This window comes from Drosophila willistoni (genome assembly GCF_018902025.1).
Source record: "Drosophila willistoni isolate 14030-0811.24 chromosome 2L unlocalized genomic scaffold, UCI_dwil_1.1 Seg168, whole genome shotgun sequence".
NCBI lineage: Eukaryota > Metazoa > Arthropoda > Insecta > Diptera > Drosophilidae > Drosophila > Drosophila willistoni.
Window position 1 is genome coordinate 8,307,175 of NW_025814047.1, and position 19,876 is coordinate 8,327,050.

At 39.5% G+C, this 19,876-nt stretch overlaps 2 protein-coding genes and 1 long non-coding RNA gene across 3 annotated transcripts; 2 read left to right on the forward strand and 1 right to left on the reverse strand.

Annotated features, from left to right (window-relative positions):
* Positions 1-719: 719 nt before the first annotated feature.
* Positions 720-2,733, reverse strand: LOC6652472 (asparagine synthetase domain-containing protein CG17486). The gene has a single exon (XM_002074784.4). The coding sequence runs from the start codon at positions 2,439-2,441 to the stop codon at positions 723-725; it is 1,719 nt and encodes a 572-aa protein (XP_002074820.2). The 5' UTR covers positions 2,442-2,733; the 3' UTR covers positions 720-722.
* Positions 2,734-4,753: 2,020 nt separating this feature from the next.
* Positions 4,754-11,634, forward strand: LOC6652429 (DE-cadherin). Its single transcript, XM_002074783.4, has 2 exons — positions 4,754-5,585; positions 6,554-11,634. Exons 1-2 carry the CDS (start codon positions 4,977-4,979, stop codon positions 10,460-10,462), a joined length of 4,518 nt encoding a protein of 1,505 aa, XP_002074819.1. The 5' UTR covers positions 4,754-4,976; the 3' UTR covers positions 10,463-11,634.
* Positions 11,635-13,021: 1,387 nt separating this feature from the next.
* On the forward strand, positions 13,022-14,169 carry LOC124459871. Its single transcript, XR_006953852.1, has 2 exons — positions 13,022-13,498; positions 13,603-14,169. It is a non-coding gene; the product is annotated as an uncharacterized LOC124459871 (long non-coding RNA).
* The last annotated feature ends 5,707 nt before the right edge of the window (positions 14,170-19,876 follow it).

Genomic DNA, 19,876 nt, shown 5'->3' on the forward strand with positions numbered 1-19,876 from the left:
AAAATTAGATTTTACAAGATTTGTCCCAAATTGACAAATCCAAAACTGCGTACTAAAGTTTTTGGTGTATAGTATATTTTAATTTTAATAGCCCTCATTTCGCCATTATTTTCTCTACATTTTTGATAAAATAATTAGTTGTTGTTGCTTTAAAGCGTCCCAATAAAAATGAGACAATTCGAATAGTTCGAATGATTCGATTGCCTTAGTACATTTCGATGCTTTGACACTCAATTCATTGCCTTTCATTAAACAGAGTTACGTATTTTTAGAGATTTGACAAGTACTAACTCACATTTCATTGTGTAGTTGTCACTCATTCATTTGAATTTAAATCGAATGGATTCATTTCACTTTGATTTTTCTCTCATTCATGCAGCTCTCTAGTTTTAACTTTACATAAATTTATTTTAACTAAAACTGTATATATGTATGGTTTTTCGAAGTGGACAGCAAGGAGTTTGTAGAAATTTTAGTACCGGTAATTACCTTATTAATTAATAAGATTACTTTAAATGACAATTACTTTAAATATGTTCATTTATTGTTGCAGTAATAACTTTTAACTTTCGTTTTTAAAGTTAAATAAAAATGATAAACCGGGATTGTAAAATTTATAATTTTTATATCTCTTTATTAAAATAACAATCAGGTTATGAAAAAATATCTAGGTTTTCGTTTACAATTTGCAAACTAATAGTTTTTTGTAGTTAATTTAATAATTATTCAAATGAGAATCGCAAGAAGTCAGACTGCTGAGAAGCCTGCTGTTTTTTATTAGCAATTCTGGATCCAAATTGAATAGCTCGTTTTTTTAGCTGCACTGCACTGCGGAAACCCAGTTGATATCCATAAAGTCTTAAAAGAAATTTATCACCAATGCCTTCAGGAAAACTAAAACAACACCTTTGATTTGGCTCCAAAGATCTTACGAACTGAACAACATTTTCCTCGATAAATGGAGCTCTAGCCGTTTTCGAATTATCCGCAATAACTCGATCATCGCGAGCTAGATTGCGGGAAGGTATCCTTTGCCAGTCCAATTCAAGCTCATCTTTAACGGCTTGCTGGCGATCTTTCTCATCTCCAGTGCAGCGTCTATAGGCATTTCTATGGCGAACATACCCACCGAACAGTTCATCAGCCCCACTCCCAAGGATAGCGACTCTGGACGTGGAATTGTTGGCTAGGGTAGCAAAAAAGAAAGCACATCCCAGACTCTCGTCCAAAACAGTTTGAAGTGGATATATAAGGTGTTTGATGTGAGATGCAAGTTGATGCTGCAATTCCAATCGAGTCACGTTAACGTTAAGAGGCCGCCAATCCCGCTCCGGACAAAGACGTTGTAGCTCCATCAACGACTGTAGTGAAGTTTGACGATCGGGAACATTCCAGCCCTCAGTGCTAGAAGACTCAAAGGCTACGTTTATGAGTTCAATTGGCTCTTCACTGGGAACGAATCTGTCCGCCAGTAGGGCTAGTATGGAGCAATCGATTCCCCCAGAAAACAAAACAGAGACTTTGGCATGATTGCATTTCATGGTTTTGCAATTTCTACAAACAGGTGCCGTGTTTTGAACACGTTCTGCCACTGAATTTGATAGTAACTTGTCGAGGGTACACAATGTTCTTCTAATCGACTCGGTTTCAAGCAACTCATTGTACAACTCGTTGAAGTCTTTCTTGAATGAAAAACTGTAAAGGTCAAAGTCATAGTTGTCATCTTCCTGACTGTTATTTGTTAGCAACCAACTAGGAGAAATTGGATTTTCGATAAGAACCTTCCACTGCATTGAAGATTCTAAGCCAGAGAGCAGCTTTCCGGTATATTCATTTAGTGGTTGCCAAGGATATAGAACACATTGACTCAAATCGTTTATGTCTAATTTGTATAACCCGAGCGGAGGGACCTCAAGTGTAATCCCCATCGGCTCAGTGTTTTCTCCCTCTATCCGTTCTTCTAAAAAATAGGAAGTGCTCATTAAATTTAACCCTTGTTGGCCCCTTTCAATGAGAAGTGAATTTCTGCCCAGTGTATCGCGGGAGAAGTACAAAGTAGCAGTCGTCGTGTTATATACTACTAAGCAATGTGGACCCTTCAAATCCTTCAGCAACGAGATCAGATCGCTGTCCCCGTCGCAACTTTCCAATTTATTAGCCAACCATGTTGTGTCTGACATAGCCGAGGGTTTCTCGATACTGTACAAATCTCCGTTAAACAAAAGTCCATATTGACCAGCAATCACTGGTTGTTTTTGAGCCTTTTGAGACCCTTGTTGCCACAAAACGTTTCCTGCGAGCAAGACCCGGCCTTGATCCAATATCAATTCGTCCTGCACATCAGGGCCACGATTCCTTAACAACTTTCTTAAGGCCCTATGCAGACGGTTCTGACAATTTACATTGTGTTCTGGACTGATTGCACAAAAAATTCCACACATTGGGCTTATATTGAGTAGTAGTTTCCACAGACGTCTTTTTTGTTTTGGTTATTTCCATGCTGTTTCCATTTTCTTTCCTCCTGTTAGAGCTGGGAAATCCATCGATGGCTCCATCGATGGAATTTATAAAGTGCGATAGATCGATGTAAATTTTTCGATGGCGATGTATCGAACTTAATCAATCCTTTAAGTTAGTCAGAATCGGAAGAATGCGAACTTTCAAACCCATCTATTGTTTATTTCAACTTTGTTGCTTCAATAAAAAAGGGTTTTTACTTGAATATCTCGAAGCAAACCAAAAATTTGTCATTTTTACTTTAAATTAATTTTGAAGTGTAAACACCTATTTATTAAGAAAAAATGATAAAGATTAGTTGGTATTGGTCGGATTAAATCTTTTGGTTTTTCGCAGATGCAACTTGCTCGTTGCATCTAGAGCTGGAAAAAACATCGATGGTACTATCGATGCATCGATGGTTTTGTATTTTTATAAAACATCGATGTTTGGCCAGCACTATCGATGTTTTCTTTCTTTTTCAATTCTTCGACGGAAAAGCATATAAATAAGAGTTTTCTGTTTTGTATTTTGCAATTTAATTTGGAAAGTAGATTTTACTTCTTTACAGTTAATATTATCTTATTTACAAAAGTTTTAAAAAAATGGCCAACAAATTTCTATGTGTGCCTGCATCGTCCTGCGAGTCGGAACAACTATCTAGCACGGCAGACCAAATAATATCGGATAGACGTTGCTCTTTGAAATCTTGTGTCGTAAAGAAACTTTTGTTTTTAAACAAAAATCTCAAAAATGATCCCTTACCCTTGTTTTTTTTTTTTTTTTTTTTTTGAATGGTAATAATTTAAAACAAAAGTAAATCTTTAAAAGAACGTATTTCTTTTAATTTTAGTTAGTTATAAAAAAAGTTACCAAATGAATGAATTGTTATTTACTAAATTTTAGCTTATAATTAAAATATAACCCCAAATCTTAATAAGTCACTTCGTTTTTATTTAGTATCGCTTTACCTATTGTTGCTATATCTTTCTATTCCATTGAGATCCGCGAAATAAATGAATGATTTTAAAAATACCGCGCAAACATCGAAACATCGATGTTTCATCGATGTTTGACGTTGAAAACATCGAAAACATCGATGGTCCCAAACATCGATGTTTTTCCAGCTCTAGTTGCATCGCCGGAAGAGAAGAGAGACGCCGTCTCTCAACCTATCGAGGACTTATCGCTAACCATCGATACTTATTACTAACAATCGATACTTATTACTAACAATCGATACTTATTACTAACAATCGATACTTATTACTAACAGTCGATACTTATTACTAACAATCGATATATGCATGAGCATTTAACAGACTTTAAATAATTGGAATCTTACAGAAGTCAATATCGGAATCTTGCAACAATATATGGATTCCCAGCTCTACCTCCTGTCATTCGCTTACTCGTACCAGTATTTTTTTTCGCCTCCCCCTACTTCTATCGATTGGCAGCACTGAGTACAAACTCAAATACGGGGAGTTTGGAAATAGTGGGCGAATGGTAGAGGAAAACAGCGAAGAAGCGAAGAAAGAGACACGAAAAAACTGCCGTTAATGGTGATTTTGTTTTTGAATCGGAAGGTTGTGCGTCGGACTGTTGAAAGTCGGAAATACGTCGGCCGCTTTTAAATTATTTGAAAAGAAATGAAAATAATATATTTATTTAATATTAATTGAAATAATGTAAATCGATGGTATAAAACCGGCTAAAAATAACGATCGCCGAATAAGTTTGCAATTGATAAAAGTGAGAATTCGTTGTACGTTTGCGCAGCTTTCCAATGGTAACCACCGAGTGCGATTAAATAATAATAAATTTGATCAATTGCAATATCGTTGCAATCTGTGTAAAAAGTGCCTTATACAAAAAAAAGGAAATAGTTGTAAATTAATGCAAAGACTGAAGCAACGCTCTTGAATACACACACAGTATTTAGTGTGCGAGCGTGAATGTGTGTGTGTGTAACCACTTTTTTTTATACCTCTATACCTGGAATTACCTGTTTGCGGTGTGCGAAAGAGAAGGCGAGTGAAGATTAGAAGAGAGAGAGAGAGAGAAAACGAGCATAAATACTGTACATGCAGCGGGCGATTTCTCTCAATATTAATAGTTATTGATAAAATTTATAACAATTTTCCTGACGGTTGCCATGAAAATGCAGTCCAAACAAACGACAAAGAGCGTTAGCAACAGCAACAATTTTACACATTGAAATAACAACAACAACAAAAGTAAAAGGTGTGTGATCGCGCGTGTGTGTGTGAGTGTTTGTATGTGTATATACATATATACAAATACTGGGTGATTCACAAAAGAAGTTAAAAGGCAGAGATGGCGGATTTCAACTAACTGAATTTGCTAACGCCTCTGCGCTTCCCTCTACTGCTTCTTTTTTCCCCCTCCCCAAAGAACAAACCACACAAAAGTGTCTTCGAAAGAAAAGTGTCTTCATATACAAAACTGAAATCAAAATGACGACGAATCGTCGGAGGAAAAACACGCAAGAAGCAAGTGCATTCCAAAGTAATCCTGCTCAACAACAATCACATCAGCAGCATAAACGGAAATGTCGACAATATTCCCTACCCATTCTGCCACTCACCATCGCTTTGGTAGTGGCTCTAATCTTCGTATTACCAGCTCCTGCCCAATCGCTTCAACAATCGCTTGAAAACGACAAAAGCTACTTTGTGGACAATCGGAAGCCCACATTCAAGAACTGCGATGGCTATGCGCCATCGGTTAAAGAGGAGCAGCCAGAGAATACATATGTATTCCAGGTGAAGGCCACAGATCCCGATCCCAATCAGGAGATACGCTACAGCCTCGTCCAATCACCTTTCGAGCGACCGAAATTCTTTATAAATCCCAACTCGGGCGTCATTGTCACGGCCCATACATTCGATCGCGATGAGCCCATTCATGAGAAATTCGTTTTCGTCACCGTCCAGGCCACGGATAATGGTCTTCCGCCATTGGATGATGTTTGCACCTTCAATGTGACCATCGAGGATATAAACGACAATCCGCCAGTGTTCAATAAAGCGCGATACGACGAGTCCATATCGGAGAACACTCAGGTAAATTAAAAAAAAAAACACAATTAATTGCATAAAATTGAATCTGGCCAAATACGCGGACCCTGGATTACTGCGGTTTGGCTTAGATTCAGATTCAAAAATAATTGGTTATTCTGTCCTACACACATCGCCCTCATTCGCCCACGACTCTAACTAATTAACCAAAGGCCCTAACCTTTCGGATTTATACTTGGAAGTGACGTGAGGAAACTAGTTTTCTTCTTAGTCGTTGTCGTCGTCGCCTCTTCGTCTTCATCTCTTCCTCCGCCTCTGCGTTGGCGCACCCTCAGTTCGAGTTCAATGCTCGCAATATCATCGATACCAAAACCTTGAAATTTTTCACGCACTGGGCGCATTGGCGGCGTTTTCCAGAGCTTGTTTTCATTTCAAATGAAGAACGTCCCACATCAGTTTTGCCAATGTCTTGACAGATTATTCAGATAAATAATCCTTCAGTAACGAAACGGCAAAAGTTGTGCAGTTTTTTAGTAGAATTGCCGATATTGATTTCTTCATCTGCCATTTGCACTCAGTTCACTTGGATTTTAGTTTCTATGTTTTTCCCTTTTGGTTTGCAATGGCCTTAAAAAGCGAATAGTAATTGACCAAAGTAAAAAGTGTATTTTAGGCATTGTAAATTCTTTAATTAATTAATCAACTTTCTTGATTTGCAGGGGGTTGATTTGTAAGAGCATCAAGAATTCTCTCTCATTCGTGAAAAAAGACTTGGTTTCTTTCTCTCACTAATTAGCAAGCCATTTCCAAAGCCTTTCCAATAGTTTCAGTTTACACACAACATTTGTAGAATTCAGACACGACTAAGAAATATACATAAATGTGCATTTGGTTTTGGGTTAATTTTGGGCTGAAGGAAAGTAGCAATTGATAGGACAAACCGACGAAGACATCCATCTAAATATCTTATATTTAATTTATTCTTTACCCATATACTATATATATACTTACAGCCCGATGCGGTGGTCATGTCAATCAGTGCCAGCGATTTTGATGATGGCAACAATAGCATTGTCGAGTACGAGATTTTAAGAGAACGAGATTTTCAATATTTCAAAATCGACAAAGAGTCCGGCATTATCTACTTGAATCGAGCGATTGACAAGAGACCGGGACAATCGTACACAATAAATGTGAGGGCCTACAATATAGTGCCAGATCCGCCGCAGGATGCCCAGATCGAAGTGCGCATCCGTGTGGTGGAATCATCGATAAAGCCGCCCTCCTTCGTGGATCCCATCGATGAGCCGATTTACCTAAAAGAGAATCTTATCAATTTCTCTCAACCAATTGCCACGCTGCGAGCTGTTTCTAATATGCCCGATTCTCCGAAGGTTATCTTTGAACTGATCACCGGGCGCACTGAGCAGACGAACGGCAAAAACACATTCGTCTTTAATCAGATTGGCAACGAGGTCTCAATAAGTTTGGGCAAGGCTCTCGATTACGAAGCCATTACTGAATACACACTGACCGTAAGTGTGCGAAATAACTTCCAGTTGAGTGCCGAACATCAGTTGAAAATTAAGATTGAAGATGTCAACGATAATATTCCCTATTTCACGGAAGTCAAGTCGGGCACAATTTTGGAGAATGAACCATCTGGAACGTCTGTAATGCAGGTGCGAGCCTTCGACAATGATGGCACATCGGCAAACAATATTGTGTCCTTTCAGCTTGCGGATAATCAAGAGCACTTTGCCATCGATCCGCATACGGGAAACATCACGGCTCTGACGACATTTGATCGCGAGGAACGAGACTTTTACAACGTTAAAGTTATTGCTAGCGATAATTCGCCATCAAGTCTGTTCGATAATGGCGAACCCAATCGTGGCCATCAGGTTTTCAGCATCTCCATTGGCGACAAGAACGATCATAAGCCAAATTTCCAAAAGAAGACATATTTGGCCGACAAGCTGCTCGAAGATGCTAATACCAACTATGAGGTGATTGAGGTAAAGGCTGAGGATGAGGATAATGCCTCACAGATTCTATACAGTATTGAGAGCGGCAATGTGGGCGATGCCTTCAAGATTGGCCTGAAAACGGGCAAGATCACGGTCAATCAACGCTTGGATTATGAAACAATTACAGAATATGAGCTAAAAGTGCGAGCTTTTGATGGCATCTACGATGACTACGCCACGGTCATCATAAAGATCGAGGATGTTAATGACAATCCGCCGGTTTTCAAAAAAGAATATAGCATTACCATACCGGAGGAAAAGACCTTTGACCACTGCATACTCACCATCGAGGCATACGATCCAGATATCAAGGATCGCACTGCCGACCAACATATAACTTATTCCATAGTAAAAGAGGATCATCGAAAACTCTTGACCATCGATAACGCGGGCTGTTTGCGGCTCATCCAAACGCTTGATCGCGACCAACCGAATGGTCACAAAAGTTGGCAGGTTCTGATCTCAGCCAGCGACCAGGATGGCGTTGGCACCACCTTAAAATCGGTCAAGGCTGTCTCTATTACGTTGCAGGATATCAACGATAACGCTCCCTTTTTAATCAACGAGATGCCCGTGCATTGGCAAGAGAATCGGAATCCGGGACAAGTGGTCCAGTTGCAGGCCAACGACTATGACGAACCACAAAATGGACCACCCTACACCTACGGCATTGACAGCGATGCCTCGTCTGATATCAAGAAAAAATTCAGCATCGATAATGATTATCTCTTTGCCAACGTCATGTTCGACCGCGAAGAGCAAAAGGAGTACTTTATCCCGATAAGAATAAGCGATTCTGGCGTACCTAGACAGAGTGCGGTTAGCATTCTGCATCTGATAATTGGCGACGTCAACGATAATGCCATGACCGAAGGATCCTCTCGCATATTCATCTACAACTACAAGGGCGAGGCACCAGATACGGACATCGGTCGAGTGTTTGTCGACGATCTCGACGACTGGGATCTGGGGGACAAAGTTTTTGCCTGGAAGAATGGCATACCGCACAATCAGTTCCGTTTGAACCCTAGCACGGGAATGATCACCATGCTGGAGCACACATCGGAGGGTGAATACCAACTAGTGTTTGTTGTCACCGAAGAGTCTACCTTCATACCGATGCACTCCGTTGATGCTGATGTTACTGTGGTGATACGGGAACTACCGGAAGAGGCGGTGGACAAAAGCGGCAGCATACGCTTCATCAACGTTACTAAAGAGGAATTCATAGGTGTACCCCGTGACGTGCAATCCCCAGAAGCGTACTCACTTAAGGATCGCCTGCAGCACTCCTTGGCCAAGCTGTTTAACACTTCGGTGTCCAATGTGGATGTGTTTACGGTTCTGCAGAACGAGAACAACACACTGGATGTACGTTACTCTGCCCATGGATCGCCATACTATGCGCCCGAGAAGCTCAATGGCATGGTGGCCCAGAATCAGCAAAGGTTAGAGAATGAGCTGGACCTACCTATGCTGATGATTAACATAGATGAGTGCCTAATTGAGAGACTGAAGTGCGAGAGTTCCTGCACCAATGAGTTGCACAAGAGTTCGGTGCCCTATATGATTTACTCCAATACGACCTCCTTCGTGGGTGTCAATGCGTTTGTCCAGGCCCAGTGCGTGTGCGAGGCGAGTGTCCTGAACTATTGCCTCAATGGTGGCACTCCCCGGTATGGGGAGAACGATATTTGCGACTGCATCGATGGATTCGAGGGTCCCCACTGTGAACATGTTTCAGTGGCTTTCTATGGCAATGGACACGCCTTCTATGAACCCATTTCGGCATGCGATAATACGAGAATCGGCTTGGAAATATCGCCACAGCACGAGGAGGGCCTTATCATGTATCTGGGACCGCTTAACTTTAATCCTCTGCTGCCGTTGTCTGACTTCCTCGCCCTGGAACTGGACAAGGGATACCCAGTGTTGACTGTGGACTATGGTTCCGGCAGCATACGCATCAAGCATCAGCATATACAATTGCAACGCGGCCGCTCTTATCAGCTGGACATCATTTTGCAGCGCACCAGCATCGAGATGACTGTGGACAATTGCAGACTCTCGACCTGCATGAGTCTTGGAGCTCCTCAGGGACCCAACGAATTCCTCAACGTAAATGCTCCCCTGCAGTTGGGAGGCACACCGGTGGATCTGGTACAATTGGGACGACAACTCAACTGGACGCACATACCCAATCAGCAGGGCTTCTTTGGTTGCGTCCGCAATCTGACCATCAATGACCACACCTACAATCTGGGTATGCCCGCCGTTTTCCGCAACATTGACAGCGGCTGCCAACAGGCGGTGGTCGGAGCCGTAAGCTTTGGCATTGATCGTAACTTTATTATTGCCATCATTACTTGCATAGCCTTGCTCCTCATAATCTTGCTGGCGGTCGTGGTGCAGAAGAAACAGAAGAACGGCTGGCACGAAAAGGACATTGACGATATACGTGAAACGATCATCAACTATGAGGACGAAGGTGGCGGCGAACGGGATACAGATTATGACTTGAATGTCCTGCGCACCCAGCCCTTCTATGAGGAGAAACTGTACAAAGATCCGCATACTTTGCAAGCGGCCGGCATGGGTCGTGTTCCAAACGATATCCCAGATATTGGTGATTTTCTGGGAGGCAAGAAGGAGAACTGTGATCGGGATGTTGGCGCTTTCACCATAGACGATGTGCGTCACTATGCCTACGAGGGCGATGGCAATTCCGATGGCAGTTTATCCAGTTTGGCCTCCTGCACAGACGATGGCGATCTCAACTTTGATTATCTTTCTAATTTCGGTCCGCGCTTCCGTAAACTGGCTGACATGTATGGCGAGGAACCCTCCGACACGGACTCCAATGTGGACGACGATCAGGGCTGGCGCATTTAAGAAAAAAAAACAACAAAATAGTTCATTAACCCATACATACATACATATAATGAAAAGATTGAAAAGACTTTTTACGTAATACATATATATATATATTATTATATAAAACATATGCTAAGTTGTGTGTTGTAAGGCCGGCCTAGCCGGACCCCTAAGTCGCCTCAACTAAGTAGATGATGAAGATGATAATGATAATGGAGAGGAGGAGGAACATTGCAAGGGCCTAGAAGATTACGTTTTTGTTATGGTTTTGTTTTCTGTACGTACATACAAGAAGCAAACAAAAGGTGATCTGATCTTAAATTTACGAGTAGCTAAGCAACTGCAAACGAACAAAACAAAGCCTGCAGGAGAGTATTAAATTGTTGTCTGTATTCTCCAGAAAGAATATTCTTTATACAACAAATATTGCTCCCCTCTGACCACACAAACAAATCGAAATCGAAATCAAAACAAACAAACAATTCCTATCAAAATTTTGAGGAGGAAACATCGAGAACTCTCGTTTTGCATTTTCTTTTTGCAAACAATTCCCAATATTATTATAGATTTAGTTACTAAATTCCATCTAGTTATATCTAAGTTTATGTTTATTTAAAAAGGCATTAGTATTTTAAGATCCTAGACAAGCAACTTCCGAATAAATCAGACCACAAGACAATTCGGCAACAAAACAAACAAATAAAGTTAAACGCAATAAAACAAATAATTATTATGAATTAAACAATTGAATTTCTTCTAAGGTTGTCGTCGTGTCTAATACATGTGTAAAATAAATCAGCGATTAAAACAAATTGAAAGAATTAAGCAAAGCACTGTAATTATGAGAAGCAGTTAATATAGAAGCAAATATATATATATATATATAAATACTATATACATAAACTAAATCGATGCTATAAGAGGAAATGTAAAACAACAACAGACAAAAAAAAAAAACAAAACACAACAAAATGTTCAATAAATCAAATGCGATATGTATTTTTGTAAGTCTTTTTTCGTAGTGGAGTAAAAAGAGAGTCTTTAATATTTTTACATGCCAAGGCACCCAATTGAAAGAAACTGATTAAATTTATTTATATACACCTAAAGTAAAAGAAATTATATCAATTTACTAAGCCAGACACTACAACAATTGTGTGCAACAAAATAAAATGTAAATGGAAAATTTATTTGTGTTGTGTTTTCTCTCTGAAAAGTATGAGTTTGCGGCGAGATTATCATTCAGTAGGTACACCAAGGTTCAAGGTAATTTTCAGTAAATCTGTATTTCCAGTAAACTTTGAATCTTTGCTTCCTTTCATCGATCTTCTTCCAGTGAACAATTACCTCGTATTTTGTGTTTTTTTTTGGAAAACTTTAAAATTATCTTCTATTGAGTTGTAAAAGCAAATGTTTACACTTGAAAAAGTCGGGGCAAATGTGTGTAGATGGAGCAAGAGTCATTGACTGGCAAGTCACGAGGGCGGCAGAGGCAGAGGCAGTGGCAGCGGCTCCAGCTACTGTAAATGTTGGGAGGAAAAACGTCATTATCTTATCAGCATGTGTTGAGCGGAAAGTAGGCCGACGCCGATGCCGATGCCGAACAAATCGATTGCGGCACTAGCATTCAAACATATATTGGATTAAGAGCCAATGAAGAAAATTGGAACAGTTCAACGAGTAAACGTGACCGAGGGTAAAATTGAAATTGGTAGGTATACATACACACATAACTAGGCATTACTGTACACAGGTGCATTCCAATGCTTATATTACGAACATGTGCAAGTATCTTTCCCTTGGAAACAGATTCTCATCAATGATGTCAGAGCTGGACTTTAGTTGCCAGCTGCCAGTTACAAATTTGACGCATTGCATCTGCCTGGGGCTCAACTGGAAAGTCTTTTCCCCTACTGTGTGCTTCTTTCACTGATCTATGTGAAAGGAAAACTTTTCCCTCAAAATGGGATTTCAAATGAATTGAATTTTGAATGACTTACAAGTGGATTTCATTTATGTATTTATAGCAGTATGTCAAGAGACCAATCGAAAACTCAAATTTTTCTTTTTTTAAAATCAATTAAAACCAAATTTTTTTAATTCTCAAATGTGGTAAGTTGGTTTTTCAGAAATTGAAACAGAAACTGTCCACCAAAATCAAGGGCCAACAACAACAGATGTCTTGAAAGCATTTTTTTGCATGAAATTTAGCCGGACATGCCAACGTGAGGTTTCTCCGGCACCGGCAACATGTGGCCAGGTATTTTCAGACTTGGGTCAGAGAGGAAGCATTGGAAGAGAAGCAGAAGAATAAGAAGAAGAAGGAATATGAAGAAAAAAAGAAAATGGTTGAGTAATCAAATAACCTCTTCGACTGGCTACCTGTCCGAAACTCAAGCTGCAGCTGCCTCCTTGACTCAGGTGTGTGTGTGTGTGTGTGTGCGAGGGATTAACATAGCCAAGAAAAGAAGAACCCAAGCCAGGTTGAGAACTCAAACAACTACCTGGAAGTACACCGATATATATACATATATATATGTATATACATACATACATACATATCCCTTGACACCAACGCCAGCTGCCCCGGTCGGTCGGTCGTTCGGTCGCCTCTCACAGATACACACCTTTAACGGAAAAATGAAAGCAAATCTTTGTAACGAACTCGAGTTGAAAAACCGGTATTTCGAAAAAGACAACGCCAAGAGGCCAGAGAGCTCTCGAGCTCTTGGCTCGATGTGTATGTATCCGTTGAATTCTTGAGTGAAGTTTTCTGTATTTGAGCGGGACTCTCCAAAATAAAAGAACTCAAAGAACGACTATGTCACGCACGCCCGCTTATTTTCCAAGGCGATATTGACAGTGATGAGCACGTCTTGTCGTTTTACTACCTGTTGATGGAGATGGAGATGCCGACTGCCAAAGAGCTGCTGGTGCTGATGCTGATGTTGCTGCTGCTTCTGCTGCTGGTTGGAAATTTCGCTGTACTTTGATTAATTACAGGTGAATCAAAGTGGGGGTCACTCGTGGACTGTTCGTTGTTTAATTACAGAGGTTTGTTCCATTTCCCCTTTGTCTATAATTATCACTAGGCTAAATTTGTGGGTGTTTTCAGCTTATTTGCCTTAAAGTATTCTTTTCATTTCTTTTTGTTTTAGCATGCTCCAGTGGTTGCATGGGAAAATGTTCTTACCCCCCACCGCAACTCATATTTATGTATGGTCTTTAATAACTTTATGTAGTCGCGCGATTGTGGCTTATTAGTTGGTCAACATACCAACTCGTAGTTAGGCCTGTGGTTAGCTTGGAATGCATAATGAGATGTTGGAATTGGTGGAGCTCATAAAGGGAAATTTTCATAAACGGCTAAAAACGTTTTACAGCAAATCAAGAATAAATGAACCAAAAGTCGAGAGGGAGAAGCGTAGAAACGTGCTCCTTCTGACCATTGCGAGATGGCAATTCTTCGTCAATTTCCAATTTGTTGATGCTTGGCACGTACTCCGCCTCGCACACATCTGCACCGATCACCGGGTGGATCGACACTGGTGGCCAAAACATTATGTCCAGCTCAATATATTCATATGTTTGTGTAAGAAAGAACTGCCCCATAAGGGAATACCGAAAATAATTCTCGGAATTCCATGTAAGACAACGCTATGCCTTGCTTATTTATGTATGTATGTGTAATAAAGGTGAAAAAATTCACACTCTACTTCTATAAAGAGGCGAATGCAAAATCTCAAAAGTGCTTTGGTATCGTCGTGCAGCTGAAACGCTTTGAAATATTGCAATTAAAGCAGAAAATATGGTCTTAAACTAGTTTTGCCACGTTTTCGCTTTGTGTTGTCTTGTTGGCCGGACAGACTAAGGCAGCGGGAGCCGCGAGGTTTCAGTTTCAATGTGTGGATACTAAAACAGAGTGGGGTATGAGGCACAGGCAACCTAACGCTGACAACGTTGACAAAACGCCAACGCCGAACGCCAAAACGACAGCCAAAGCAATGGCGCAGCAGACTAAACAAAAGTCTGAAAACAACCTAAACAATTTTCAAGCCATTTGTGGACTTAGTTAGCCAAAATAAAGAAAAAACCAAGAGAAAAGAAAGCGAGCAGACGCGACACTACAGTATAAAGTAAACTCTGTAGTTAACCAAAAGCGAATTATGAACATTAGTTGCCACTAAAAATATATAGAGACATGAAGGCCCTAAATGCATAATTGTATTATGTAAAGTTTTTGCAAGTTTCCAACGATTACAGGTGCGGGAGCCGCCATAATGGAAATGGGCGATTTGGGTTAAACCCGCAAACGATGAGAACGACACGATACGAGAACTTTAGCGCTCCTAGCGGTCTGATTTCTACTTATTATAATACCAGTTCTGGATCATTTTGCATTGAAAGACCATTATGGAACACCATTTACCCTCTTATGTTAGTATATTTCAAAATATCGTTTTGAAGGTAAAATTCTTTTTGATGAAAATTTGTAAACATTTCAAGAATTGATATATGTACGTTACCTAAGAATATCAGATATTTAGGGAAGTGCACTTGCTTATTTTAAAAAGTTAACCTAAAATTTCTAAGCTTTTCTAAGTTTTTAGTCCAGGGAGTGATATTTCCTGTGTCCCATCCAAGGATTTTCCGTAAGAAACCTATCAAAAAGAGAGTTTCGCGTCCAGCAGTATACATATTTGGGGATCCCATAAAATTTCTAGTATACAGTATTTCTTAGTTTTGACATTACTTTAAAAAAAATTCCAAATTCGAACACACCGTGTAAATGGAATTTTAAAATATAACAAATGCGCCGCAGAAGGAACTGATCCGTCGCGGTTTTTATCTTCTCAAGGAACTGTTTGTTGTATAATATTTTTCCGGAGATTTTCGTTTTGCCTTTGTAATCTTCTCCGTGGACAATTAGGCCGTCTCGTATTTAACTTTGTGCTGATGACGCATAAGGTAGATGTAAGACATATTGTTGCTTAGTACATTAATTAGAAATGTGACATAATATTTGCTATCGAAAAATGCAAAACCCCTAAGGACAGCTGGCCAAAATATACATATGTAAGTACTCTCATGGAATATTGAGGGGGAAATGTCCACCCACAACCTCAAAAGGTCGTTTATTAGCTTTGAACAGGACAAAAACATATTTTATTTTTGCTTTATCCAAAAATTACAGAGTTCCTTTCAGCTTTGGGATTTCATTTCATGGTGGAGGGTAGCGAGAATGGTCTAAAAATAAGACCGAGGGCTGACTGAAGCGATCAGGGTGGTGGAATCAGTACAACAATAATGAAGCGAAACAAAAACAAAACAATACTTGAACAACAATAAAATTAAAATGAAACTTCGCTGGAAACCCTACAAGTGAAATATGACCCTAATACAACTTTGTGCCCCCCTCACCCTCCTTAGTGCTCACCATTCTTTCCCCCCTCGCTGGCAACAGAAAAAGGAAAGCAACCCTCTCCAAATGGCGAGACATCGGACAAAGGAGAGCAATCCATATTCATATTCATGTTCATGTTCATGTTGGTGGCGCATTCCGATCGAGTCGCTTTGGAAAACAAAACTCTCCCAGTTGAGTGAAAATAAATCCAATTGTGTTTTATTTGACAATGCTTGAACCGCAATAATAAGATTCACTAGGGTTAGATTGGTGGCGGAATTCATTTATTTTTATTAGATTTCATTTACCAGATATTTTCCTTTTGCATGCATATATTTTTGGCTTTTATAACCGTTTTTTTCTTCTAAAGAAATTATTTACCAAAATTGCTTGGCTTGACAAATTCACAGAAAACATTGTTTATTAAGTCCATTGCCGACCTTGTGATACCCTGCATTAAATATTGTTGTCAGCTTATTCCACTCGTTCAGCAAATAAGAAAGGGTATTAATATAAATATGTATATAAGAAAGCATATAGATTTTTATATTTTGTTTATGCTGTGTAAGCGAATGAATCAACTTAGGGTTTCTATTGAAGCGACCAATAAAAAGAAAACAAAAATTGCTTAATTGAACTGAAAAACATTAACGGAACCAAAAAACAAAAAACCCGATATTTGATATAGTAAGAAATCCCTAGAAAGAGTCGTTTCACCGACTTTAAGTTACCCTGTGCCAAATATATGGCATATAAAACTCACTCGACTTGTATCCAAATTCTGAACACTTTTTTTTCTTCCTGCTAAATATGTATACTTTGGGGACTTTTATGCAATGAGTACGTGATAGAAGGAGAGAAACAAACACGAAGAACAAATAAATAACTCAAAGAATTGGAGCAACAGGCAAACAAAAAGCAAAAACGTTGGCGGGTCAAGCCAACGACACTCAACCAACACAAATACATACATACATATACAATTTCCAATAAAAACTAACAACACAAAACAATCGAAAAAACGACACAAAAAACAAAAAACAGACCATTGACATAAAAGTTTCGTCTTACACACGGAGCAAAGGGCGAGAGGCACGCATCTTACTGGTCAAAATGGACGCCCGTGGAAGGTAAGCGATTAGAAAACCATGTGGGACCCCCACGACCCCAAAAAAATGATGATGGATCGAGGATTGTCTCAGACATTTCAATTTAAAAACACGTACATTCCATTTTAAGGCACTTAAACCTCAAATTATGATTCTCAATGGCCACACACATTGTAAGACAATTGCTGGATATGACGCACCACGGCATGGACATGGAAATGGAGCTCACTCCCAGCTGACACAGACAAAAGATGTCATCGGAAATCTTTGCCATTGTTGGCTAAGTAACTGACAAATTAGTTGACGGGTCATTCGGGAATTCGATGCTGAACCCATTGTACCATGTATAGAAGAATAATTCCACTTGGTAAGTGCATTCCATCTAACCATCTAGCTAACCACCCTGGACAACAAATCGTTGCGTTGGACACAAATATTCTTTTACAATGCCGCTAAAACTACACACATGTAAGCTCTTCTTTCATTTTCTGTCGCCACTCAAACTAAATTGTTGGATGATGATGATGATGATGATAATAGTGACCGCCTCTGGTGAGTATTATTAATTGGATTTTACGCAATTTAAACAATGAGTCCGAGTGCGAGTGAGAACAGAAGGCAAAACTAACATGGAAAAGTACAAGTTTTCGCCAAACTATTCTCGAATCACTTAAGAACTCAATCTATAGGAATCGACACTCAAGTTAGAAGTGTAGTGTCTTGGATTAATTTTAAGAAGATCAACGTGACCTGATGTGGAATCGGAACACTGGGATATATGGCCAACAACAACGACAGTTTGATTAGCTTATGACAATTTCGCCCAGCACTATGCGTCTTTGTTTGCAGTTTGCATTTTACGCAGCAATGAAGCTAAGAACGAGGTCAAGCCTTCTACGTTGCATACAATTTACTATTAAGTGCAATTGCCTATGAAAAATACAGTCACATATTGAGCCAATGTGCAGTAGCCATATATCTTTTCATGTTTGCCGATAAGTATTTGCATATCTCCCGATTTTTAAAGTTGAACGTGCCGAAGCTCGGTTGAAGTTTAAGTCACAGTCCATCGGCGGTAAGTTTCAAAGAGTCACCTGGGCAAAGCCAAAGTTTGGGCTGACATTGCATTTCCGTTTTCATTCCATTTTCCCCATTTCCATGGCATGGCGTCCGTGACGCATGCGCACGCACAATTTGGCAGAATGGAAGTGGAATGGGTTGGAAAGGAGAGGAATGACGGCACACTAAATTCAATTAACTCAAAAGGTATTTAAACAAATTAGAATGACTATTGTGACCACAAATTGCTGTTGTCTTTGTTTCTTTTCTATTGAACCGGAAATTCGAATTTGATGCCTTAAAATGTACCCATGGGAAATCATTTAATACCCGAAAAATCTAATGGGCAAATTGAGTTGACGATTTTTTAATACCTCTTGCTTGGAGGAAACTTGAAGATATATTAAATATTTTCAAATTAAAAAGACAAACCACAATTTAAGCAAATCTGATCAATGATTTGCATTGGGTTATTCAATTTGATTTTGAAAATGTGTAAAATGGGGGAAATGGTATACTCTTCTACCGCATGGTTAGAGGGTATAACAGCAAATGAAGCGTAAATTTTAAACAAAAACCCGAGTAAACGAATGAGAAGAAAACAAAACAAAAAAAAGTATCACCAAAACTATTTTGGAGGACAACATTTCTAACCACCAAGATGTGCTGATCCTGTCGTCAAACAATAAGAAACACAGTCGTATCTGTAGTCTCTGGAAACATGCAAAGTTAATCTCAAATTGATCGTTTGTAGGATCTTACTATAACCTCCTAGACTAACCCCTATAGCCTTTTGCCTTTAAATCTCTTCTACTTCCGGCGATTATTCAAAATCTTGACACATGTACTCCTCTAGTTTTTATGGCATATCCGTTAAAAGTTCCCTTCCGAATAAATCCCCAAGTTATTTTTTGTTATAGACGATACGTTTAAGTTTTATTTTCACAAGAAATTCATCTAAACAATTTGAAAATCTTCCTAAGGTCTTGTGTAAACAATATTGTACTTTATTATTTCTTCAGATTTGCCGTCTTTTGCAGAACATCTCACAAGTTTTAAGTGCACAAATATGTTCGATTGTTTAGATTAAAGAATGAATCGAGAAAAACAGGTGGCCACATATGGTTGTAATTAGTTTCGCTTGCCTGATCTTGGCCAATAACTAAACAAATGTTAGCTAATACATAGATACATAAATGGGTAAGTACTTTTTTGGTCATTGTATCTAGTTTTTGTTTTGTTATGCAAATCAAGTGTCGGACATTAGCATAATTCCAGCATTGAACTGTAAGTACCGTGGAGTACAATTCAGTTTGGGTTTGTTGTGTGGGCGTGTCAATAGTTAAAAATTAACCGGCATGAGGAATAACTAGAATATTTCCAGAGTACGAGAAAGGTCAATTATGCGACTTCCTTTAGCACTTTCCCAGAGTGAGGACAAAGGCGGCCATGCGAAGCCGGGTCTGAATCGCGACCCATCCTCAATCCTCTCACGCGACTTCATCGCTTTACACACTCGAGTGCATTTTCATCAAGGCAAGGGTGGTTCCGGAGGGTACGAAGGTTGATGGAGGGAGGCAAAATTTTAGCTTACAAATTTTGTTGTTTCTGTTGCTGTTGTTGTTGTTGTTAGTTGGTTGCTAGGTTGCCTGGCCGCGAGTATTTTGTTTAATTTGAAGTCAACGTCGGGTTAGTAGTGACTGAGCAAAGTCTGTCATTATCATGATAAACAACATTGGGGTAAGGTAAGGTGAATCAACCACGAACAGGTGTCATCCGCTTTGCCCTTCCTCCCGTGTCCCTCTCTTCTCATCCATCTCGATACGTACCTACATACATACATATGTATGTACATTCTGA

What these genes read in the sequence shown, in the direction of transcription:
- LOC6652472 (XM_002074784.4), bottom strand. Translation starts at nt 2,441, where the DNA reads ATGTGTGGAATTTTTTGTGCAATCAGTCCAGAACACAATGTAAATTGT.
- LOC6652429 (XM_002074783.4), top strand. Translation starts at nt 4,977, where the DNA reads ATGACGACGAATCGTCGGAGGAAAAACACGCAAGAAGCAAGTGCATTC. An exon ending in CCATATCGGAGAACACTCAG is followed by an intron (nt 5,586 to 6,553) that starts GTAAATTAAAAA and finishes ATATACTTACAG; the next exon opens with CCCGATGCGGTGGTCATGTC.